We start from the raw sequence: 24,800 nt of genomic DNA, 5'->3' as shown, positions 1-24,800 counted from the left end.
ACTTACAGTTATGATTAAATTTTTTAAAAAAATTCTCGGAATTTTTATTTTGCACCTTGGGGTCCCTGCACCGAACAAAGAAGTCCTAGTGGTCCCTGGTCAATAAAAGGTCGGGAACCACTGTTATATTCAGTGGTTGTCTCCGGCCTGTTCCCCCAGGCCTAACCTTTCATGCCACCGACTTCAGGGAATGAGAGCACCCCACAGCGGAGATGGGAACAGCGTAACCTCCCCCTGGACTCGGGCGACCAGCTGTGCCGCCTTTCCCAAGGGGGAGGCAGAGGCAGCAGCTTTTCAGCATCCAGATGTTCCAGGCTGGTTGTACCAGCTCAGCCTTCCTGTCTGCAGATGACTGTTTGCACTGTCTCCAACAGAGCACCCCCCCCCAATGCTAAGTAGGGTTACAAGTTAACATCAAAATTGCTTCCCCGAGAAGCAAGAAATTCTAGAGAAGCATCTTATTCCTTAGGCATTTTTTAAAAATGTGTTCAATTGAAATCATACATATTGATACATATTTCATCTAAGCCCGCAGACTGAACCTTAAAAAATAATAATTATAATATTTAATAATTTGGGACTTTTTTTTAAAATTTGCCCAAGTGCTTTGGTGCTTAGGCACTTGAATTCGTGAACAGGAACAGGGAAGCCAACTTGGAAGGCTTGAAAAGGGGAATGGACATGTCCATGGAAGAGAGGGGTATTCATGGCTACTAGTTAAAATGGATACTAGTCATGATGCATGCCTGTTCTTTCCAGGATCAGAGGAGCATGACAAATATATTTGGTGCTGTGGAACATAGGCAGGATGGTGCTGCTGCAGTCGTCTTGTGGGCTTCCTAGAGGCACCTGGTTGGCCACTGTATGAACAGACTGCTGGACTTGATGGGCCTTGGTCTGATCCAGCAGGGCTTTTATGTTCTTATGAAGCAAGCAACCAGTGCTATCATTGGATGCAATATCACTCTGCAACTCATGGAGAGCCACATTCACACGGTATCAACAAAAAAACCACATCCATTTCCATCCTTGGCATAAGCCTGGCACCTCAGGGAGGGTTGCAGCTCACCTGTACCTCTAGCACCACCTACCAATGACTTGTCCCATTTATTCCCCAACCTCCACCAATGGAAATATGAAAGGGACTTATGGGTGGGCAGTCTTGTAAGTATCCATGGCCGCTCACCCTCTTGAGCAAGTCCAATGTAGCAGAGCTCCTCCCTTTCGCTTGCTCTCTGGGGTAGTTGGGAGGAGCATCTGCTACCTGAAAACAGGTGGGTTTGTACTCTTCCCCCTAGAGAGCCGCTGCCGGTCTGAGTAGACAATACTGACTTTGATGGACCAAGGTCCTGATTCAGTATAAGGTAGCTTCATGTGTTCACAGGTACCAAAGGTTGAATGGAAAGGAACTCAATTATCCTATGAAACATATTATAAAGCGCTCATGCAGATATTAAAAACAAGCCTATATGGCAACAGATACAAGGTTGATTGTCTGCTGATTTATGCGTATGTGTGCACAAGATGTTTTATCACACCACTGATGAAGGCCTGAGGGCTGAAATGCATTTGCATGGCATGTGGTTTCAGTCAATCAACCTTGCATTTGTTGCCATATAGGCTTGTTTTTAATATCTGCATGAGCGCTTTATAATAATTTCATAGTACAATTGAGTTCCTTTCCACCCAACCTTTGGGTACCCAGCTTTGTCTTCAGTTTGGGTCGTTTTGTCCGGCCATTGGACTGAAGCCATCTCCCCCACCCAACAACTGGTAAGAGTCTTCTGTCTTGAAAACCCTATGGGGTCGCCCTAAATCATCTGTGACTTAACAGCACTTTCCACCACCACCACTAGCAATACTACTACTTACCTTAATGGTGCTTTGGACATTTGAGCGTTCTACAAATGTGAATTCCTATCAGTGCTGTGATGCTCAAGAAAGAAGCCCGATTTCATCAGAGCTTGGAAGCTAAGCAGGGTTGGGCCTGGTCAGTACTTGGATGGGAGACCACCAAGGAAGACTGGGGCTGATAATCAGAGGCAGGCGACGGCAAACCACCTCTACTCATCTCTTGCTTTGAAAACCCCATGGTTCTGCAGCTGCCATCGATCAGTTGTGACCTGACTGCATACAATTATTATTCATGCTCACGAAACAGAACAATATGGGGCGAAGGGGGGGTGGGGGTGGCGCACAGGATGTTGAGCCCCAAAGAGCCAAAATCAAAACATTGAGGGGCGCCAGAAAGATCAGATGCGGCTCTCACACCATATATTTTACAAAATGCATCACAGACTAGGACTGTAACCCTGAACACACTTAGTAGGCAATAAGTTAATGCTTTCAAGTTCAATTGGACCTCAAAAGTATACAGCATGGTGTACAGCCAGCGTGCTGGAGTGGTTAAGAGCAGTGGACTCTAATCTGGAGAACTGGGTTTGATTCCCCGCTCTTCCACATGAAGCCTGATGGGTGACCCTGGGCCAGTCACAGTTCTCTCAGAGCTCTCTCAGCCCCACTTACTCTTTCACCAGGTGCCTGTTGTGGGGAGGGGAAGGGAATATTGATTGTAAGCCTCTTTGAGACTCCTTAAAGGTTGAGAAAAAGTGGGGTATAAAAACCAACTCGTCTTCTTCTACATGCTTAGGTCTGCACTGTTCGCCATTTCTTTTGAGGACTATCATGTACGGCTTAAAGGAAGCCAGAAGAAGCTTTGCATCCAAAATTTATTTAATAAAACGTTAATTTAACAATAAATTGTTCTGGATAAGCTATGAACATTGAAAAAACCAGCCCAGAAAGGGGCTCAATCATCAAACTTGTATTTAGTTTCCTGCCCCTCCATTCATAGTTTTTAATCCAAGATGCTCGAAATCATTTGCAACAAAATCCAGGTGGAAAAATATTCCTTCAGAGTCTCTAGTATACATGTGACCGACGTGGATCAGAAAATCACCGTCCTCAAATTGTGTCCCCCCACCCCACCCTTCCTCCCCTGATCAGGATAACCCACTTTGGTACTCTATAAACAGACGTACAAATAAAACCCCACAACTCAACCAAGAAAACACACGTATACACACACCACAGGCAGTGTGGACTGGAGTCGTTCAGTGCTCGCGTAAACTCCGCAACCCATCGTCTGCCTTCAGAACAAGTCCGTTTTATCTGGGGTTCCTCTCTGTGCCTGGCTCTGCTAGGGGGGCGGCGCTCTCTGTGGCTTTTGCCGTCCCATCGAGACTGACTGCGTCCTCAGCCTTTCCTTTTGTCCCCGCCTCTTCCTCTCCTGAACCACCTTCTTCCTGTCGTGTACCTGCGATCAGGGCTGAACAGGCCTGTGATCGTTCACCCCCTATCGTTGAGGTCGCCACACGCTCGCTAGACGTATCGGGCACCGAATCACCAGAGGGACAGCCCAAATTAGCGGTGCCAGTTTCCAAGTTAACGGAAACATCCAGACCACCTGCAGTCCGGCAATCGCTTTGAGCTTCCGAGGTCACACTGTTGCTTATTTCCACTTCAGATGGGCAGACCTCAGCCGTCTTCTCGGGGCTGGGGACTTTGAAACTTGGTATTTGGCTTTCCAAGGAGGTCCCTTCAGCGTCTGGCGGGGCGGCTGTTTTTGCAACGCTCTCATCGGCCGCCATCTCGTCAACTTTCCGCCTTTTAACCACAGCAGCGATCAAGTCAGCCTCTTTCAAATCTTGGCCGTCTCTGCCGTTTCCTTCTTGTGTTGGCGGTTTAGACTTCTCCGTAAGCGGAAGGCTCTCTGGGCCTTCTTGATCGATCACCACCTCTTCTAGGTTAGAAGAGATCTTCTCAATGTCAGTGGGAGATCTCGATAGCCCTACGCTTTCTCTGCTAGGCCTGTTCGTCTCGAACTTCCTCTTCTTGGATTCTTTGAGATACTCGCTGTCCGTTCCGCAGATGCTGCTTCCGCAATCACCAAAGGGATCCTTCCCATCTGGTTTACCGCTCGGAAAGTCTTCTTTTACATCTTCTTCAGCCTTGACATCTGCCGCTGACCCAGGACTAAGTTCCTCTGTCTTTTCTGAACCTTTATGTTCACTCAAAGGCCTTGACTGTGGTTCCGCAGCGTACCCGTCTGAATCAGGCTGCTCCTTCACATTATGATTTGTTCTATCTGCAGCATTCCCAACCACGTCTATCTCATTTGGCGACTGGGATTTATCCCGTTCCACACCTTCTCCATCTTTAGCAGGCTCTTCCTCTCCCTTTGGGGTCAGGTTGTTCAGAAGCTCGGGGGATCGAGACTTGAATTCCAGAAGTTTCCTGCGGGGCCCCCAGACAAATTCGTACTTTGGCTCATAGTGCTGCCAGGCAAAATGAACCAGCTCCCGCCGCTTCTGCTTGTTTCGGACGGTGAACATGAAGTAGTCCAAAGCGCTTCTCATAACACGCTGGAGTTCCCGATGAACCAGCGTCTCCGTCAGGAAGAACTTCACAAGGTGTACCTGATAATGTTCTTTCCCCATCTCTCCCAAGCATTTCAAGATCCGAGTGATGCGCAGATTGTTATGAGTATACCTGCGATATGAGAGAGAGAGAGAGAGAATATTAGATCAGCATGATTGTGTTGCTATCAGGACCCAGCACCAAAGCGAGACATAAAGGGACGTGAAGGACCGCCTACTCCCTTATGAATCTATCCAAACACTACGATCATCATTGGAAGCCCTACTTCAGGTTTCTGGTGGCAACCCGAGAGAGGGGCTTCTCAGTAGTGGCACCAGAACTCTGGAACTCTCTCCCCAAGGAGATTCTCCTGTTCCTTTTGGCTGCCAACGGGTGACGAATTCTTTGTTTTACGTGGCATTCCCTCAACGATCCCACCATCCTCCCCAATGTTTTAACTGTTGTTTTTACCTTCTGTACTTATTTTAACTCCCAGCTTTAAATTGTATTAATTATGTATTTGCATGCTGGCTTTCATGGCTTTTAACTTGAGGTTTTAAGTTGTCTGTTTTAATTTGTTAGCTGCCTCGGTGGCCCTACGAGGGCTGCAAAACAAGGTAAAAAAATTTGTATAAATAAATAAACAAGCAGAGTTTGCTTTTATGACTCAATTTTCTCTACCTTTTAAGGAATCTCAAACTGGTTTACACTCTCCTTCCCGTCCCACAACAGACACCTTGTGAGGTAGGTGGGGCTGAGTTCTGAGAACTGTGACTGGCCCAAGGTCACCCAGCGGGCTGCACGTGGAGGAGGGGGGAAACCAACCCAGTTCTCCAGATTAAAGTCCACTGCTCTTAACCACTACACCACACTGACTCTCCCAGGCAAGGGTCCTAGGCGTCTGAAGATGTGAGCTATAATTGAGGAAAAACTCATGCTGGAATAAACGTTATTCATCTTTAAGGTGCCACTGGACTTCTGCTTCGTTTTCTTATGAACCGGGCTGTTTCTGGGAAGAGTGAAATATATTGCTCTTGTCTGCAGGGGTATGTAGTATATTAGATCTAGAATCCAATGTTTAAGCAGCAAGGTTCGAGCCCTCGGACTGAAACCTAAAACTGTAAGGTTTCTGCTTAAGCTTAATGGAGGTCCAGTTAAGATAAAGGCCTCGGTCTGGAGATGCAGCTGCCTGCCGCGACACTGCCCAGGTTCAGGACACAGATGCTCTGGGGGCCGCACCATGCGCCTCTATCCCTGGGACACCACATGAACCTCCATTTGCGCACAGCCACACAAGGATCTGGAGAAAAGGTGTGCAGACCCAATGGAGAGCCCATGAAAGAATGACACACGGCACTGATCACGCCCCCCCCCCCACTGAACGCAATTAAGTAAGAAGTGGTGTAATGGTTAAGAGCGGCGGACTCTAATCTGGAGAACCGGGTTTGATTCCCCGCTCCTCCACATGAAGCCTGCTGGGTGACCTTGGGCCAGTCACAGTTCCATCAGAACGTAAGAAAAGACACGCCGGATCAGACCAAGGTCCATCAAGTCCAGCAGTCTGTTCACACAGTGGCCAACCAGGTGCCTCTAGGAAACCCACAAACAAGATGACTGCAGCAGCATTATCCTGCCTGTGTTCCACAGCACCTAAGATAATGGGCATGCTCCTCTGATCCTGGAGAGAATTAGGTATGCGTCATGACTAGTATCCATTTTGACTAGTAGCCATGAATATTCCTCTCTTCCATGAACATGTCCACTCCCTTCTTCAAGCCTCCCAAGTTGGCAGCTATTACCACATCCTGGGGCAGGGAGTTCCACAATTTAACTAAGCGTTGTGTGAAGAAATACTTCCTTTTATCTGTTTTGAATCTCTCACCCTCCAGCTTCAGCAGATGACCCTGCGTTCTAGTGTTATGAGAGAGGGAGAAAAGCTTCTCCCTGTCCACTCTCTCCAAACCATGCATAATTTTATAGACCTCTATCATGCCTCCCCTTAACCTCCTTCTTTCCAGGCTAAACAGCCCTAAGCGTTTTAAACGCTCCTCAGAACTCTCTCGGCCCAGGTGGAGGCAGGCAATGGCAAACCACCCCCAAATGTCTCTTGCCTTTAAAACCCTACGGGGTTGCCATAAGTCGGTTGCGACTTGAAGGCACTTTCCACCACCACAAAAATGCTTTATAGGTCTTACTGGGCTAACCCTACAAATGCTTAAACAAGGACCCTCCACCTCCTAGCTCAGCTCTTGACTACTTAGGCATGCAGGCTCTTGCTGAGCAACAGCAAAGCCAGTCTTTTGACATGCGTGGTCCATGCGAGATCTGCAAAAAGAACCAGTATCAAGTCACCAAGCCATACGTGAGCAGGTACGGCTCAGCACAAACTGTGATCAGACAAACAACTCACTGGTTGAGGTTCCAGAACCGTTCGAGATAGTTGTCTGCTCTTCTCAACTCGCCTGTTTCTTCATTTATCAGCTCTATTCCATAAAACCCCAGCATGAGCTTATAAGCTCGGACGAACCTGTCCATGACTTCTTTGCATCTCCTGAAGGCCTGAAATAAAACCAACACAGTGTCAGATGACCCATTTCTGGAACACACTGATCATGGGGCAGAGGAAGAAATTCTGGGAACAGAATGGAGGAAAACTTGCATGGAAACACATTATGTCCAGGTTACCTCTCAGAGTATCTACCCTCATACTCCTCTACCCCTAGACTTCGAGTTCAGCTACCAAGACCCTCTTGCAAATTCCATCTCCCAGACAGGCCAGAAGAATCACTGTGTACTGCAAGGCCTTCTCAGCGGTGGCCCCACAACCACAGAACACCCTTCCATGTGAAATCTGCCATGCCCTTACAGCTCACAGTCTTTCTGGGGGAGAAAAACCTGAAACATGTTTTATCACCATGCCTTTTAACAGAGATATTTTAGATCCCAATTGCCCTCCACAACTCCTGCAGTAATAACAATGAATAATCCTTTTACCGTTTTTGTCTTCTTACGGCATTGCCCTTTTTAAATTGTTTTTAACTGTTTATAATGTACCGTATATACTCGTGTATAAGCCGAGTTTTTCAGCCCAAAAAAAAGGGCTGAAAAAGCAGGCCTCGGCTTATACACGGGTCAATACGGTAGAGGAGGGAGGAGGGAACTTACCGCCGCCGCCGAGCCTGCGCCGCTTCCCACTGCCCGGAGCGGCCTGGGGCAGCCTCCTGCAGCCGCAGGAAGGCTGCCCCGGCCCCCGTCGGGCCGCGCCAGGCCGCACCGCCGGCCAGAGGCAGCCTCCTGCAGCCGCAGGAAGGCTGCCCCAGCCCCCGCCGGGCTGCGTCAGGCCGCACCGCTGCTTCCCGCCGCCCGGAGCGGCCTGGGGCAGCCTCCTGCAGCCGCAGGAAGGCTGCCCCGGCCCCTGCCGGGCCGCGCCACCGCCGTCTCCAGACCCTCGCCTTGCTGCCGGAGCCGTCAGGTAAGCCTGCGGGTGGGGGGGGGGGGGAGATGTTATAAGCCGACCCTTGGCTTATACGCGGGTGCCTAATTTTTCCCCATTTTTGGGGAGAAATTAGGCACCTCGGCTTATACGAGGGTCGGCTTATACACAGGTATATACGGTATACTGTTTTGGAATTAACTGAAAAGAAGCATGTACACATTTTAGTAAATTACTGGGTGAAGGAACGAATACAGCAGAGGCTACACTGCAATAGCTGAAGTCCTGCAAAGAGGAGAAAGATGTGGAAAGCCAGCCCTGCAGAATGCCTACAGGAGATAAGTGGCATTGGTGACCTTCGAGCTGAAAATCCATGATTAGATCAGACAAGTAGCATGGTATAAAGAAGAAGAGTTGGTTTTTACACCCCAATTTTCTCTGCCTTTAAGGAGTCTCAAACCGGCTTACAATTACCTTCCCTTCCTCTCCCCACAACAGACACCTTGTGAGGTAGGTGGGGCTGAGAGAGTTCGGAGAGAACTGTGACTATCTTGCAACAGTTCTTGGAGAAACTGAAAGCCCCCCCCCCACATCTGTCTACTGAGTCAGATCCTTGGATTATCAAAGTCAGTGATGCCTACTCTGACCGGCAGCAGCTCTCCAGGGTCTCAAGCAGAGGTCTTTCACATCACCTACTACCTGACCCTTTTAATGGAAAACACCAGGAATTGAACCTCGGATCTTCTGCATTCAAAGGAGATAAAGCTTCACAAAGAGAATCCAAGCTGACCAAAGCCCCAAACCCTACCTGGATCTCATTACACGTGAGAAGCTTTGCGCGCCAGTTCATCCCCTGTTCTCGTAAAGGAAACAGCCTGAAAGGAAGGGAAACGTTTCAGTCAAATAAATAAAGTGCGACTGACAGAAAGGCACCAAACAGAGAATAAAATTAAGTTTGAAAAACAGAAGTCTTGGGGAAGGCACTTCATCTCCTCTTTCGGATCAGGACATGCAGAAGCTGTTTATAAGAGACAACTGTACACATTTTTAAAAAGCAAAAAAACAAAACAAAACCTCACACTAAACTGATTGCATGGATTCCTGAAGAAGTGAGCTGTGGCTTGGGAAAGCTCATACCCTGCCAGAAAAGGTGTTAGTCTTGAAGGTCCTACTAGACTCTTGTGCTTTTCTACTGCTACAGAGTTATGCCCCAATAAGCCCTGACCTGGATGGCCGAGGCTAGCCTGATCTCCTCAGTTCTTGGAAGCCAAGCAGGGTCGGCCCTGGTCAGTACTGGGATGGGTGACTACCAAGGAAGTCCAGGGTTGCTATGCAGAGGCAGGTAACGGCAAACCACCTCTGCTCATCTCTTGCCTTGAAAACCTTACTGGGCTGCCATAAGTTGGCTGCAAAAAAACACTCCATCACTGCCCAAGGGCTCAGGACAAGTAGCCAACGTGCTAGAAGTATTACCTCTTATCTGCTAACGTCCAATGTTACACACATGAAGCGGTCTTATACTGAATCAGACCCTTGGTCCATCAAAGTCAGTATGGTCTACTCTGACCGGCAGCGGCTCTCCAGGGTCTCAGGCAGAAAGTCTTTCACATCACCTACTTGCCTAGTCCCTTCAACTGGAGATGCAGGGGACTGAACCCGGGACCTTCTGCATGCCAAGCAGATGCTCTACCACTGAGCCAAGGTCCCTCCCATATTAGGGAAAACAGGGGGAGCCCTTGAGGGGAGGCCCAGGTTCAAATCATTGCTCAGTCATGAGACTCGTTGGGTGACCATGGGACATCTGTTTTCTCTCTGCCTCACAGGGTTGTCGTGAAGATAAAAGGGAGGAGAGGAGAACCACAAATGCTGGAGAACCACATATACTGATCTGAGCTCCTTGGAAGACGGTTAGGATTTAACAGAAGAATGGACAAAAAACCAGGGCAGAAAGATCACCACATATGAGGAAAGGTTGAAGGAGCTGGGTATGTTTAGCCTGAAGAGGAGAAGACTGAGAGGGGATATGATGACCATCTTCAAGTACTTGAAGGGCTGTCATATAGAGGATGGTGTAGAGTTGTTTTCTGTTGCCCCAGAAGGTCGGACCAGAACCAACAGGGTTGAAATTAAATCAAAAGAGTTTCCGTGTAGACATTAGGATGAATTTTCTAACTAAAATTTGCAAAGAAGAGTTGGTTTTTATATGCCGACTTTCTTTACCACTTAAGGGAGACTCAAACCAGCTTACAATCACCTTCCCCTCCCCACAACAGACACCCTGGGATGTAGGTGGGGCGGAGAGTGTGTGACTAGCCCAAGGTCACCCAGCTGGCTTCATGTGTCGGAGTGGGGAATCAAACCCAGTTCTCCAGATCAGAGTCCACCGCTCCAAACTACCGCTCTTAACCACTATACCATGCAGGAGACTACTGACCACTGAATGTAGGAATGGTTCTCTTCCATAACTGCATAATCGTGCTGCCACGTCTCAAGGAGGTCTTCTATATGGAGGCCTAGAAGAAAACGAAAACATATTTGATTGGGAAGTAGATGTGCTTTACAGATGACTTCAGGGGAAGACAACTGGTCATGGATGGTGAAGAGCCAGTGTGGTGTAGTGGACAGAGAATCAGACTCTGATCCAGGAGATGTAGGTTCAAATCCCCACTCAGCCATGAAATTTGCTGGCTGACCTTGACTCTTTGTATCCAACCCACCTCACAGGGTTGTTGTGAGAGCAAAATGGAGGAAGGGAGACCAACATAAGCCGCCCCCCGAGCTCTCTGCAGGAAGACATACTAGAGAAAAACGTGCCAGACACAATAAATAAGAGTGGAAATGTTTTTCTCCAAGATGAACTTGTAGACTAATTAAGATCTGTTTCGCATATTGTTTAGACCACAAATAAGATATTAGAAATGAGTGACTGTCAAAGAATTTAGAAATGATTAACATAGTTGGCTGGAAAGAATTAAATACAGAAACGACAGGAGAAATACAGAGGATTGTACATTTAACGCACTGTCTCTTCAAAAAACATAAAATTCAAAGTTGTAACCTGTATTTATCAAAGATAGCTCAGATGGTGGTAGTTAGAGGTAGGCCAAGCATGTGAGTGTAATTGTATGTCTAACAGCAATCTTAGTATGCTAGATTAATTGTATGTACGGTGGCAACCTCTGTTTGGTTTAGTGTATCTATTTGTTTTTCCAATTTTTGTAGTCTTTTTGTACTATATGTATTATACTAGGTAACTGGGAGAGCCAGGTTCGAATCCTCATTCTGCCATGGAAGCTTGCCAAGTGACCCTGGGCCAGTCCCTCACTCTCTGCCTCATCTACCTCACAGGGTTGTTGTGAGGATAAAATGGAGGAGAGGAAAACGATGCAATATGCTTTGGGTGCCCATTGGGGAGAAAAGCAGGATAAAAATGAAATAAATGACATACACCAGTGGTAAGAGGCCATTGACTCACAGGCAAGCAGTCACTCTGTAAGCCATTCAAAGTAGCTCTTGCCTCTACCTCCAGGAAATCTGTAACTATTTTCTTATTGTCTCCTTTAGAACTACCACATCATCGTCTCTCCTCTCTCTTTTGTGCAACCCTGTGAGGTAGGCCAGGCTAAGAGTATACCACGGGCCCAAGGTCACCCAGCGAGCTTCCGTGGTAGAAGTGGGGATTCAGACCTGGTCTCCCAGGATCCTTGCCTGACACTACATCATGCCAGCTCTCATGGATCTGCTGTGGGGCATTTTAAAATTATTTGTTTTTTATAGTCCAGCTTTCTTATGAAGACTCAAGGCGGGCTACAAAATGTGTGTCAGTACAATCAATAGGATGGGGAGACATACAGCAACAGATAATATATATTAGTAATATCGAGCTTCACTGAAGAAGAAGAGTTGGTTTTTACACCCTGATTTTCTCTACCGTTAAGGGAGTCTCAAAGCAGCTTACAATCGCCTTCCCTTCTCCACCCCACAACAGGCACCTTGTGAGGGAGGTGGGGCTGAGAGTGTTCGGAGAAAACTGTGACTAGCCCAAGATCAACCGGCAGGCTTCAGTGGGGGAGTGGGGAAACCAACCCGGTTCACCAGATTAGCCTCCGCTGCTCATGTGGAGGAGAGGGGAATCAAACCTGGCTCTCCAGATTAGAGTCCACAGCTCTACACCACGCTGCGAGGGAGAAGGAGAAGTGAACCTAGGACTTTCTGCCATACGAATGCTTTACCACTGAATCAGACCAACTCTCCTAAGCCTGTTGGCTTTCCTAAAATAAATCCCATGCTCAGCCACCACCCAGGTAGAAACAGCTGCACCTAGCAGCTGGATCCGTAATACTATTATTTTAAGCACTTACAATTCTATCAAGTACCATAGGGGGAAAATATCAAAAGTGACAGGTCCTTGTCAGAACAACTGACAGCCTAAAAGAGAACACGATTAAGAGGCAAGGGAAGGCAGGCAAACCCTTTAAATTCAAGGGGCTGGTGTGGTGTATTTACAAACGGCCCACTACCATGAAAGGACACCGCAGTGCCCTCCAAAGGCCCCGTGCCAATCAATCTAAAGCAGGGGTGTCGAACTCATTTGTTATGAGGGCCGGATATGATATAAAAGTCACTTGGTTGGGCCGGGCCTCGCCAGCCCAGATTGGGGGTGGGTGGCTGCCTCGCGGGCCGGATAAGAGCTCTCGAGGGGCTGGATCTGGCCCCCGGTCCACATTTGACACCCCTGATCTAGAGAGCCCATTTCACACCGGCCTCCTTCACTTAGCCGCTCGTCGGATCCCCGCTACTCGACTACCAAAATCACTCTGCCTGAAGCCGGTTTTGGTTTTCATTATTACACCCAAGTGATGCGAAGATGCTACAAGCAAGGATTAATCTTTATACATGCAGGGTTCAAAAGCACCTGAGGGAGACCTCAGAGGAGGAAAATTAATCCTATTCATAGCAGAAACCAAGCACTAGATTTCCCATGCTGTTTAACATTGCCCCCCATGGAAACAGACAAAAGGGAAAGGGGAAATTTTCATGTCGCCCAGGAAGCTTTTGTAGGGGTTTAATCTTCTGTCGGTCATTTTCTGTCTGGTACGAAAGGCTTTTTAAACCAAACACAATTAACTCCTACAGCAAGGACCGGTGGAAAATCCAGGTGTGGCAGCAGCTGTTTCCCCAGAAAAATATAATGAAACTGAGGCACATACCACGGGGCACAAAAGAGATCTCATTCTTGTAAAAGCTCAGATTCCACATTTCGTCCTCTCTGGTTTCAGTGTCCGTTTCTTCCAGATCCTGAGAGAGACCAAGAGAAGCAGCAGTAAGTAAGTAAGTTTATTGATACGGTCCGTTTGACCAGCCAAAAGTTATGCATAAAATTTACTGACTTAATAAAACTGCAAAACTAATATAAATTACAAAATTAGATAAAAGTCTAATGCTATTAAAATGTAAGATTTTAACACGAATCACAATAATTAACTTAAAGGTAAAGGTCCCCTGTGCAAGCACCGGGTCATTCCTGACCCATGGGGTGACGTCACATCCCGATGTATCCAAGGCAGACTTTGTTTATGGGATGGTTTGCCAGTGCCTTCCCCAGTCATCTTCCCTTTACCCCCAGCAAGCTGGGTACTCATTTGACCGACCTCGGAAGGATGGAAGGCTGAGTCAACCTTGAGCCGGCTACCTGAAACCGACTTCCATCGGGATCGAACTCAGATCATGAGCAGAGCTTTTGACTGCAGTACTGCAGCTTAACACTCTGCGCCACGGGGCTCCTAAGAATTAACTTAACATCTTAATATTTCAAAAAATATAGCAAAGTTATATTTTACATTCTATTTTTGTGAGTTTTGATTGCGTTGGCACAGAATTTGGCGGTTGGGAGCGAAAAGTGTGGAGTTTCACCCATCAGGAGCCTCTTAGTCAGGAATTCTACTGGCTTATCGGGGAATCCACTGATCAGGGGAGCAATTAATTTGATACAGGCCTCATGATAGATTGAACAGCTGAACAATACATGTTCGGTGGTTTCGATGTCTCCTGACCAGCAACGGCATAGCCTTTCTGATCTTGGCGTCTTCTTGTATTTTCCTTCTAGGACAGCCGAAGGCAGGGCATGACATCTGGCTAGAGCGTAGGCCTTCCTATAGTTAATAATTTCCAAATGGGAGAAATATGCTGCAGGGATAACTAGAAATCTAGATTTTTCTGGAGCCAAGAAGGGTGATTTTCCCCAGGTCTGCCTGAAGTTCGGTATCTTTAACCCTTTGCTTCTAATAGTTTGCACCTTGTTCTAATTCCATGGCTAATAGGGCAGATGGAGAAAGGCCCAGCCAGGCCAATTTGGTGAGGACTTTCTTTAGCTAAGATGACTGAAATTTATCCTTCACTAACAGTGGTAGCAAGCCTTGGGGGTTAAGGTTTAGCTAAAGCCATGCAAACCCTTGCCTCCACCCTCACCAATCCTGCCTCCAATCGGGCTGTGGCATTTGATACCCAGCAAGGTAGATGTAAAGCTGCTCTCAAGAATTTGGATTGAACGCGTTCCAATGGAGCAAAGGTGGATGAGGGTGGCCCGAGTATGGTCCTGTACATCAGTTGAGCCAATGATTTCACCTGGTATAGTTTAAGTGCGGCTGGCAGGAAAAGAGAAGCAGCAGTGAGAAAGGGTCTTTCCAAGCCAGATCCACACCATTCTTTCCAACAAACACTAAAGTTAGAAGGAACGGGGCAGCCATCTAATTCACTGGTCTTCAACTGGTGTATCAGTATGAGGTGGGGTCCCGCGTGAGATCAGGATAGGTCTGGTGCTATATTCACTTGTTCCTAAACTATTTGAAATTGGGTGTCTTTCCCTCTAGAGACTGAATCGATGTTGTTGGGAACAATCCTGGAAAAGCTGGAGAAAAGTCAAAGCGATTTGTTTCGCTATATGATTACAGCGGCAAGAACAGTTTTGGCATCAACCTGGAAGCAAGAGGAGATTCCAGACTTGGGAAAGTGGCAAGATAAAATGGCAGAATATGCCGTGATGGCAAAACTACCTAATTTAGTGAAAGGAAGATCAATGGAAGAATTTCAGAAGAACTGGGCATCTTACTTCAATTATGTAAAACTCAAACTTTAACTAAGTAAAGAGAGGCTGTGGTATATTTGAGCTTATTAGAAAAAAAATGGGAAAAAATAATTAGAATAGCAATATTAGATAATAAGCTCAATGGATATATGATATAGCTTATATGGAATGGTAAATAGAGATTATTAGCCAAGTGAAGATTAAGTGAATAGGTAGAAATGATTAATATTGTTGGTATAGTTTAAGATTAAGCAGTATATTGAAATTCAAATTTCAATTCATTTATTGGCATACCAGTGTACTGAAAGACAGCTGAATAGGCCTTTGCTTTTCTCTTTTTTCTTTCTTGTAAGCTTGAACCAATAAATGTAAAATTAATCCCCTGGAAATTGGACTATATTGTATGTATGGGAATGACTGAGTGTGTTATGTGTGTTTTAGTTTTTAAATTTCAATAAAAAGTATTTTTTTAAAAAAAGAAATTGGGTGTAATAGCCCAGTTTGCGGATGATACCAGATTATTCAGGAGGGTGAAAGCCAGGGCGGATCTCTCTGAATTGGGTAAAGAACTTTCTAAATTGGATAACAATGTGGTAAATCAAGTTCCACATGGATAAGTGTAAGGCAATGCACATTGGAACAAAAAAATCCCAATCTTAAATATAAGCCGATCAAGTCTGAACTGGCTGAGACGGAAAGATCTTGGGGTCGTAGAGGAAAGCTCAAAGAAAATGTTTACTCAGCATGCAGCAACCAAAGAGGCAAATTGTACACTGGGCCTTATTAGAAAAGGGATTAAAATAAAATGGCCACTATTGTAACGCCCGTGTATAAAACTATGGTGTGGCTTCACTGTCTGACATATTACATATTGAATATAAAGCAACACTCATTAAATATTTGGATCCCCAAAATATTGAGAAAATGCCAGATTATAACTGCGTTATAATGCAACCTGAGTTTTTTGAGTTATTATCCTTTATAATCTGTTATTATCCTTTATAAGATTTCCCTGTTTCATTGCTGGCAGAATAACGATCACGAAAATGGTTTTATTCCCTAAGATCTTATTTTTTTTATCTTGCAGTATTCCTCTTCATGTGAAGATCGATACTTTAAATCAGTGGCCACAATAATGTAAAAAATTTTATGGGAAGGAAAACCTCCTAGGGTAGCTGAGCGACACATCATCATTTTTCCCATTTAAAAGGAGAAAGGACTAAAATATCAACATAGATTTGTGCTGTACAACTATGAAAGGTCCAAAAGGAATTTCTGCAGATGCAACTTTCCTCATTCTTGCCTTATAAACTGCACCTTCCAGAATTCCCTTTTCCGCCCACCTATTAAAAAGTGGGGAAATATAGTGCTGTTCCAAGTGCCATGAGGAACCCACACTTCAGTTACACTCGCAGATGAATGCAGTGAAGAAATCTTTCAACTGTGTAGCGGGGTCACTGTGTCATCAACCGAAACAGGAACAAGAGACACAAGGCAATACCAAGGTAACCCCAAAAGCAAATAGCTCCAGGTTCTGGACAGTGGCTGTGGCTCAGTGGTAGAGCATCCGCTTGGCAGGCAGAAGGTCCCCGGTTCAACCCCCGGCATCTCCAATTAAAGGGACAAGGCAAGTAGGTGATGAGTAAGACCCCTGCCTGAGACCCTGGAGAGCCGCTGCTGGTCAGAGTAGACAATACTGACTTCGATGGACCAAGGGTCTGGTTCAGTATAAGGTAGCTTCATGTGTTCACCCATAATTCAAGGGAAAGATCACCCCCTTCCCCACCTCTGTTCAGTATAAGAGACCTCAAAGCAACATATTAATGCCTTTTTATATTATTACACTAGGCATGTTCTGTGGGTCAGTGGAAGAACCTCTGCTTGGCATGCAGAAGGTCCCAGGTTCAATCCCCGACATCTCCATTTTAAAAGGACTGGGCAGCAGGTGCGAAAGACCCCGCATAAGACCCTGGAGAGCTGCTGCCAGTCTGAGTAGATAATATTGAAGGGCTGATGGTAACACAGCTTCACGTGTGAGTTTGTAGGCCTTTCTTGCTTTCAAGCAAGAAATCTGTCTGACTTAGTCAGGTGAAGAGCTTATCTACAGTGATGGGAATTCCACCAACCTCAACCACCAATCTTGGAAGCTGCGCAAAGAGAATGACAGACAGCTGCAAGCCCTTACCGGGTAGTGATGTCTGTACCTCTGCATATCTTTAGCAGCCATCCAGTTACGTCTGCTTGCACTCTAAGGAGAAAGAAGGCATCAGCAGTCAGAGGGGGGAAAGCCTAAACCCCAAAAAACTGAACTTCCCCACAGGGAGATAAAAAAGTGTTTTTATATGCCGACTTTCTCTACCACTTAACGAAGAATCAAACCCTTCCCCTCCCCACAACAGACACCCCGTGAGATAGGTGGGGCTGAGAGAGCTCTAAGAAAGCTGTGACTAGGCAAGGTCACCCAGCTGGTGGCATGTGGAGGAATGGGGAAACCAACCCCGTTTTCCAGATTAGAGTCCGCCACTCATGTGTAGGAGTGGGAAGAATCAAACCCGGTTCTCCAGATCAGAGTCCACCGTCAATGGACTTAGAAGGGTCTAATTCTGCACAGGGTTGCACTATTAATGGCCCGTCTTTCGACAGCTGAACTCAGTCTTCACAGGGTTGACTGAATTGATGCCTTTGACCACAGGGGATATAATGGCTGTCTGCTGCTAAATCAGGGCCCCCCAACATGGTGCCCCGCGAGCAGCATGGCACCCACCGACACCTTTCCTGGTGCCCCGAAGTGTTTTTAGAAAGTGGGCAGGGCCAGGTGAGGCTTGAGCCCCGCAGAGCTTCTAGCTGGCTACTGGAGATCTGATTGCCTGGGCAGGTTTTTTTAGAAGTTGGTTCAGCAGCAGCTGCCAACACGGCAGCAGGATCATCACTGTGTGACTGAAAGTAAGCTGTGTGTACGCAACAAAAATATTTTTAAACAACCTGTTCGTTTTTAAAGATGTCCCGCTAAGCAGAACTTCTGTCTTAAATGTTGAAAAGTTGCTATTAGAGTTATGCATGACCTCACTTCCTGAGTTTGTAGTTGGCTCCGCCTCTTGTGGCAGCCATTCTGTAGTTGCGCCACCACCATCTCGCAATTCCAAATATGCCTGCAGGCTCAGAGAGTACGGGGACCCTTGTTCTAGGTCTTCCTCCAACCTAGAAAGGTGCTGTGGAACCCAGGCAGGACAATGTGGGCTTCCTAGAGGCACCTGGTTGGCCACTGTGTGAACGGACTGCTGGACTTGATGGGCCTGGGTCTGATCCAGCAGGGCTTTTCTTATGTTCTTATGTTCCTCCACTGAAGGACTCAGCAGAAAGGAATCACTGGATCCAACTTGTCAAGAGGAAGTTGTTGAATCCAGCGGACAATACCTGTGCATTTGTATCCTGTCTTTCTGCCAACGGTGTCAAGATGGCATTCATGGTTTTCCTCTTCCATTTTACAACAGCCCTGCGACGTACGTTAGGCTGAAAGTGAGAGTAACTAAAAGTTGTCCAGCGATTTTCGTCCCCCCCCACAATTTTTTTGTACTGAACATCCAGCCAGATGATGTTCTAAAGAACTCAAAAGCTCGTATGCCATTTTGTGATGTTTGCTCGGTCAACCCTAATAAAACAGTAGGCCATCTCTCATGCTTTCGGGATTTGTCTGCGGATCAACGAGGATACTTGAAAGCAATCTCTCACGCTGCACGCTGCCTGTGTGAGAAAAGAATGTTTGCACACCACGAGAAACACCACGTCTCTTGAACTATTCTCCATCTGGTTCCTGTTTTAGTTACATAAGTATTTATTTATCTTCTGAGCTTTTTTAAAAGAAGAGCTTTGTTTGTTATGGGGAAATACTGACTGCGAGAAAGAAGGCTGCTTCCAAGTCCAAGTGATTAAAAACTTCATTTTTATTTACAATGCTCTTCATATTGTGAGGTTCTCTGTATGCCAATAAAGGTCTTGAATTGAATTGTGAGGTTCTCTCTCTTTTTTTTTTTTTTTGCTATTTTCTTAGCTGGTAAATTATTATTTATTCAGGAAATTTTTCAAGAAGCTGCCCAAAGCAAGCTTACAAAATAAAAATGAAAACAAAACACTAAAAGATATGAAGAGATGTAACGTGTGATATGCAAGATGCTGCTAAATGTCCTAACAGTGGACATTTTTATAACCCTTTGAATAAACTAGGGTATTTTCACTCTTAAATTTCATAAACTTAGCACAATACACTTTTATGCGCTATATTATTATACTTAGGCAAAAGGTAAAGGTGGTCCCCTGTGCAAGCAGCGGGTCATTACTGACCCATGGGGTGATGTCACATCCCAACGTTTACCAGGCAGACTATGTTTACGGGGTGTTTTGCCATTGCCTTCCCCACTCGTCTACACTTTACCTCCAGCAAGCGTGGTGTAATGGTTAAGAGCAGTGGTTTGGAGTGGTGGACTCTCGTCTGGAGAACTGGGTTTGATTCGCTACTCCTCCACATGAGCAGTGGATGCTAAGCTGGTGAACCAGGTTGGTTTCCCCACTCCTACGCATGAACCCAGGTGGGTGACCTTGGGCTAGTCACAGCTCTCTCAGCCCCACCTACCTCACGGGGTGTCTGTTGTGGGAAGGGAAGGCGATTGTCAGCCAGTTTGATTCCTCCTTTAGTAGTAGAGAAAGTCGGCATATAAAAACCAACCCTCCTTCTTCTATTCATTTTACCGACCTCGAAAGGCTGAGTTGAACCTGAAACCGACTTCCGTCACGATCAAACTCAGATCACGAGCAGAGCTTTGACTGCAGCTTACCACTCTGCGCCACGGGGCTCCTTATACATTATATAAAATGTGCTCTTAAAACACTAAAGTAATCTTAGACACAATAAAGAGTATTAATGGGGAAACCTGGGTTCAGATTCCCGCTCAGTCACAAGCCTCATGCTTTGCCAAAGGGCCTCCAGGCATTTCATAACTTGTTCTCTTCACTAAGCCACTCCACTAAGGGACCCCAAGACCCAAAGCAAATTAAGAGATTTTCTTGAATGCATTTCAGCCAAACTGCAGCGATTGCTCAGGGAAACCCCAATTATTAGGTTGGCCTCTCTCGTTTCCCCAAAAACACTTCATTCAGTTTCTCCACAGGTCAAGACTGACCCTTCTGCTCTGGAAAAATGAGAAAATGACCGCGGCCATCACGCTCGCTTTCCATAACGCCACTTTACATCAGGACGAACAGACCCAGGGGAAGAGGTGTTCAGACCAGCTTTCAGCTTCCACAAGACATACGAACCCCCGGCTTACCTTGTACCTTCCAAAGCTCATTGCAGAACGATTTGGCCGTCGCCGCTCCTGAAGAGAAAAATACTCGTTTTAAAATGAAGTTTTTGACAAAATTTGATCCCTGCGCATGACAAACGGGCACCTCGGCACAATCTATGCACCTATCCCATCTGAAAATTTTGAAAACAGAGACACATAAGAAACAACAGCCTTTGCCAATTTACCTCAAACACCCCTTCCAGCAATGTGGCAGAACAGCTATTATTATTATTATTACTGAAAGCATTTTAATGCTGCCCTTCCACCTGAACAGGGCCCACCAAGCAGCAAACTTATATATTATTTTATAATTTTAAGGACCAGTAACCTAAGAGCAGATCAGGGAATAATTTATATTGGGCCCTGCAGTGTACCAAAGGCATGCCCTCCTACTCCCTTAGTACCCATGCGCTAAGCAACATGCGTATCTGCGCAAAGAGCTGAGCTAGAATTAGGAAGAATTTTCTAACAAGTTAGAGTGGATCCTCAGTGGAACAGGCTTCCCTGGAGATTTTAAAGCAAAGACTAGATGGCCATCTGTCAGCAATGCTGATTCTATGACCTTAAGCAGATCCTGAGAGGGAGGGCATCCTGGCCATCTTCTGGGCAAGAAGTATGGGTCACTGGAGGTGTGTGTGTGGGGGGAGGTAGTTGTGAATTTCCTGCATTGTGCAGGGAGTTGGATTAGATGACCCTGGCGGTCCCTTCCAACTCTATGACTCTAAGGGAAGTGGGACAGAAATCAGAATGGTGCAGAGTATTGCACAACAACTCAATGATACTCCAAATACTCCCCTGCCAGGATTTATTTTTAAACTTGCCGGGATGTATTTTTAAGCTGAAGCCCACTGGCATCGTACGGAGCCACCAGACGTCTGACTTATTTTGCCACAGCAAACTAACGCAGCTACCCCTCCGGAATTTCTCTTTTCTGCTGCCTCCTTAGAGCAGCGGTGGAACAAAAGAATAAAACTGCTCCCAGGGAGAAAGCTCTTCTGCTTCCGTGCACCGCTCACGGACCATGGAGGTCAAAACCAGTCGGATGCCCAAAATGATCCTGCAACACTGCCAAAGAAGAGAACTGCTCCAGTTGCAGCCTAATTCGGGCAGTGCCGCCTCTATAAAAAGCACACTCAAAGAGTTACACAGCAAAATGAAAGCCAGTTATAAGTTTCTGTTTCTTTTCAGCTGAAGGGCTAGGATTCTCTCGTGGACTTTTCTTTTCCGTTTTTTTCTCCCTAGGCAGCCAATGCTGGAGGTGGCCAGACCTCACAAAGCAGCCTTATCATACAGCTGCCAACCTCCCGGTGGGACCCGGAGATCTCCTGGGATTACAACCGAGCTCCAGATTACATAGATCAAGTTCTCCTGGAGAAATTGGCTGCTTGGAAGGTGGACTCAATGAAATTATACCCTGCTGAGCTCCCTCCCCTTCCCAAACCCCACCCCCAAATCTCCAGGAATTATAGATGAATTGATGCTGTTAAGAATTAGGGTGCTGCTTTATTTTATTGCGCATAATTAAAACAATGAATTAAAAACCATCTAAAAAATAACAGACCCGTAGAAACGCTGCCAGGATCTGACTCCCTAAATGCCAGAAATTATGAACTGGTATTCCAAACAGAAACCTGAAATTTTTGAATACCCATTTTACAGCCCCACAAACTGAGGAGCAGGCAAGCCCTTCCGGGAAGCTGGATGTACCAAAAAATCCCAGGTAGAAAGATACTGAGGAAGGAAGGCGGCATGGTATAGCCCAATCTTGTCAGATCTCGGAAGTTCTCTCTGAACTCTCAGCTCCACCTACCTCACCTACCTACCTACCCCTGTTGTGGGGAGAGGAAGGGATTGTAAGCCCCTTTGAGACTCCACTAAGGCAGAGAAAAGCGGGGTATAAAAACCAACTCTTCTTCTTCTAAGAATGGAAGGAGGAAAAGCCACATGAAACTAAGCAGGAGCCTAGAAATACATTTCCAGGTCTTTCAGAAGTTCGGGACAGCTAGAGTATGATCCAGTATTCTCAAGGAAGAATGAGAAGTGATCTCATGAGGCTTTACAAATTATTCAAACAGATCTGTCCAACTGTGTTGCATAGGGTTCACCATCGGTGGGAGGTTTTTGAGGTGGAACCTGGCCAGTGGGGTTTGGGGAGGGACTTCAATGCCACAGAGCCCAATTGCCAAAGTGGCCATTTGTCCAGGTGAACTGACCTCTATTGGCTGGAGATCAGTTGTAATAGCAGGAGATCTCCAGCTAGTGATGTATTAGGAATACGCTCTTCAGAAAGATAACAGATGACCACCATCACCTCTTAACGTGAAGCACCAATTTAAAAAAAAAAGGCAAAAAAAGCTTTGTTTCCCTCAAGATCCCAAAAGTTGAAACACCGGCCTTCACAATAACCTGAAGATGACATTTCCTACACCAGTGTTTCCAGAAGAGCGCACATAATAAAAAAAAAAAACACAGGGCAAGATCACACAAACAGAAAAACAAGGCATCTGCCACTGAAATGAGAGATTCAGCGCTTCCCACACATGCACACTAAGGCTGTACAAGAGCAGCCATGTAGCTGGACTTTTCACCGACAGTGAATGAAAACTGAACAGGCAGTCCTGGAACTTAGGACTGAGCTAAACGCTCTGGAAAACCACACAACAGATCCGTTCTTGACTTGTACTACTTCAGATTGCAGGTGGGCCATTTAAATTTTCTCGGTCACATTAAGAATTATTCGTTTTCTTTGAAAGCTGGCACAAAACCTTTAACCCCGGAGAGCTAAATTTCTACAAAAAAGCCGTGGGGATTTCAAAACGCAATTCACACTCGCAGTTTGAAATGCTGTCCGCACTCAACGCTGGACCTTGTGAAACCCAGCTTCAGACACCTATTTAGCCACCGCCTCACTGGAGGCCTTACCTCCCCTCAAACTGCCTCTGTAGCAAAATGGGAGCCACCACCAACTAAAGCCATGCAGCGTAAGGATGCTCAAGAAACAGATTAAAGCGCCTTTGCAAATGGTAACCTCTTACAATGATCCAGAGTGATCCTCACCAGCTCTCAGCGCCCTGGCTCCTCTTCTGATTGGGTCCTGCTTTAAACTGGCCCCTCTTTGTAATGTTTTCAGCTTTGCAATATAAATGCATCTGCCTAGTGGCTGAACCCTCTGTGAATCTGATGAAGTGAGCACTGACTTCGGAAACCTTAGGCTGTAATCGATCATATTCGTCTACCCTGTGGCACTGAACCTGTTCTAGTCTCCCTCCCCAAAATCTTACTAATATTTGCTTAGGTTGCAGGAAAGCCCCCTGGCCACTTAACAGTTTCCAGCCACCTCCCATCAACCGGCACCCTTTATAAATAAAATAATAATGTAAAACTACTACTACAGAGCGTGTACTCCCCCAGGGTGGGGGGAGAAGATGTGCCACTTAAATATATTTGTGGTTTTTAAAGACTCTTTTCTCTTTAATGGCCTTTTAAAAAAACTCTAGGAAAAATTTTGGGGTTATGGCTCAGTGGTAGAGCCTCTGCTTGACATGCAGAAGGTCCCAGGTTCAATCCCCAGCATCTCAAGGGATCAGGCAGGTAGGTGACGTGAAAGACCCCTACCAGAGACCCTGGAGAGCCGCTGCCAGTCAGAGCAGACCATACTGACTTTGACGGACCAGGGGGTCTTATTAAGTATAAGGCAGCTTCATTTGTTCCTCACCCCAATCTCCTAATCACAGCCAGACAGAACTCTTTAGCCCACCTGTCCACCTGTATGGGGAAGGGGGGGAATGTGGGGGGGGGGAGGTAGTTGTGAAATTTCCTACATTGTGCAGGGGGTTGGACTAGATGACCCTGGTGGTCCCTTCCCACTCTCTGATTCCCCCCCCCCCCCAAACAGAGACCTCTCACCTGACTACTGAAGGCCTGCTTGGCGGAGGGCGATTGCCCCCTTCGAGGACGCCGGGGCTTCTCCGTCTTTTCGGGCTCCTGGGTGTCTACAGCAGCGGCAGCAGCCTCCGACTCCTTCCTCTTCTGCTTCTCCCCCTCCTCCAGGTACCCTTCCCCTCTCCCATCCTCTTCCTCCTCCCCGTCGTCTTCCCAGGTGGAGTCGTACTCCCAAAGGCCTTCCTCCTCTTCCTCGCTGCCGGGGTCTTCCTCGGGGCCCTTGAACCACGCCGCCATCATCGCCGCCTCCGCCCGGCCGCGGCTGGCCGGAGGAAAGGAAACCGAAAGGAAAGGGAAGCCGGCCACCGGCCCGCCCGCCTTGCAGAGGAGGCGGCGGCGGAGGCGGCACAAAGCCAAAGACACGTGGGGACGGGGAGAGGAGGCGGAAGCGCGAGGCCCCGCCCCCCGAACGCCGCGGGGGTCGGCGCCGCTCTTTCATTGGCCGGGGTGCTCGCCTCCGAACGTTGGCGAGTTCCATTTTCGAACGCTGCGACAGGGGAGTGGGCGTCTGGGATTGGCTGGGCTGTGCGATTGGAGGGGCCGTGGCTCAGTTTGTAGAGCATCTGCTTTGTCATCCAGAAGG

The 24,800-nt window shown here is 46.8% G+C and overlaps 1 protein-coding gene across 1 annotated transcript; it reads right to left on the bottom strand.

Moving 5' to 3' along the window:
- Nucleotides 1-3,167: 3,167 nt before the first annotated feature.
- OGFR (opioid growth factor receptor) lies at nt 3,168-24,457 on the bottom strand. Its single transcript, XM_056845270.1, has 8 exons — nt 24,197-24,457; nt 20,258-20,305; nt 17,122-17,184; nt 13,063-13,150; nt 10,287-10,365; nt 8,661-8,727; nt 6,830-6,978; nt 3,168-4,551 (listed from the first exon to the last, which is right to left on the bottom strand). Exons 1-8 carry the CDS (start codon nt 24,455-24,457, stop codon nt 3,168-3,170), a joined length of 2,139 nt encoding a protein of 712 aa, XP_056701248.1.
- Nucleotides 24,458-24,800: the final 343 nt, after the last annotated feature.

This window comes from Euleptes europaea, chromosome 2, assembly GCF_029931775.1.
Source record: "Euleptes europaea isolate rEulEur1 chromosome 2, rEulEur1.hap1, whole genome shotgun sequence".
NCBI classification, from domain to species: domain Eukaryota; kingdom Metazoa; phylum Chordata; class Lepidosauria; order Squamata; family Sphaerodactylidae; genus Euleptes; species Euleptes europaea.
Note: the sequence above shows the minus strand (reverse complement) of the source record. Positions and strands in the feature narration are given on the sequence as shown.

Bases quoted from the DNA above. Each gene is read 5' to 3' on its own strand.
- OGFR (XM_056845270.1), bottom strand. From the start codon at position 24,457: ATGATGGCGGCGTGGTTCAAGGGCCCCGAGGAAGACCCCGGCAGCGAG. The intron at 20,306-24,196 runs GCCTTCAGTAGT...TTTTCTCTTCAG, and splicing joins AATCGCCCTCCGCCAAGCAG to GAGCGGCGACGGCCAAATCG. The intron at 6,979-8,660 runs GTAGGGTTTGGG...GTTTTATTTCAG, and splicing joins TCACGTGTAATGAGATCCAG to GCCTTCAGGAGATGCAAAGA.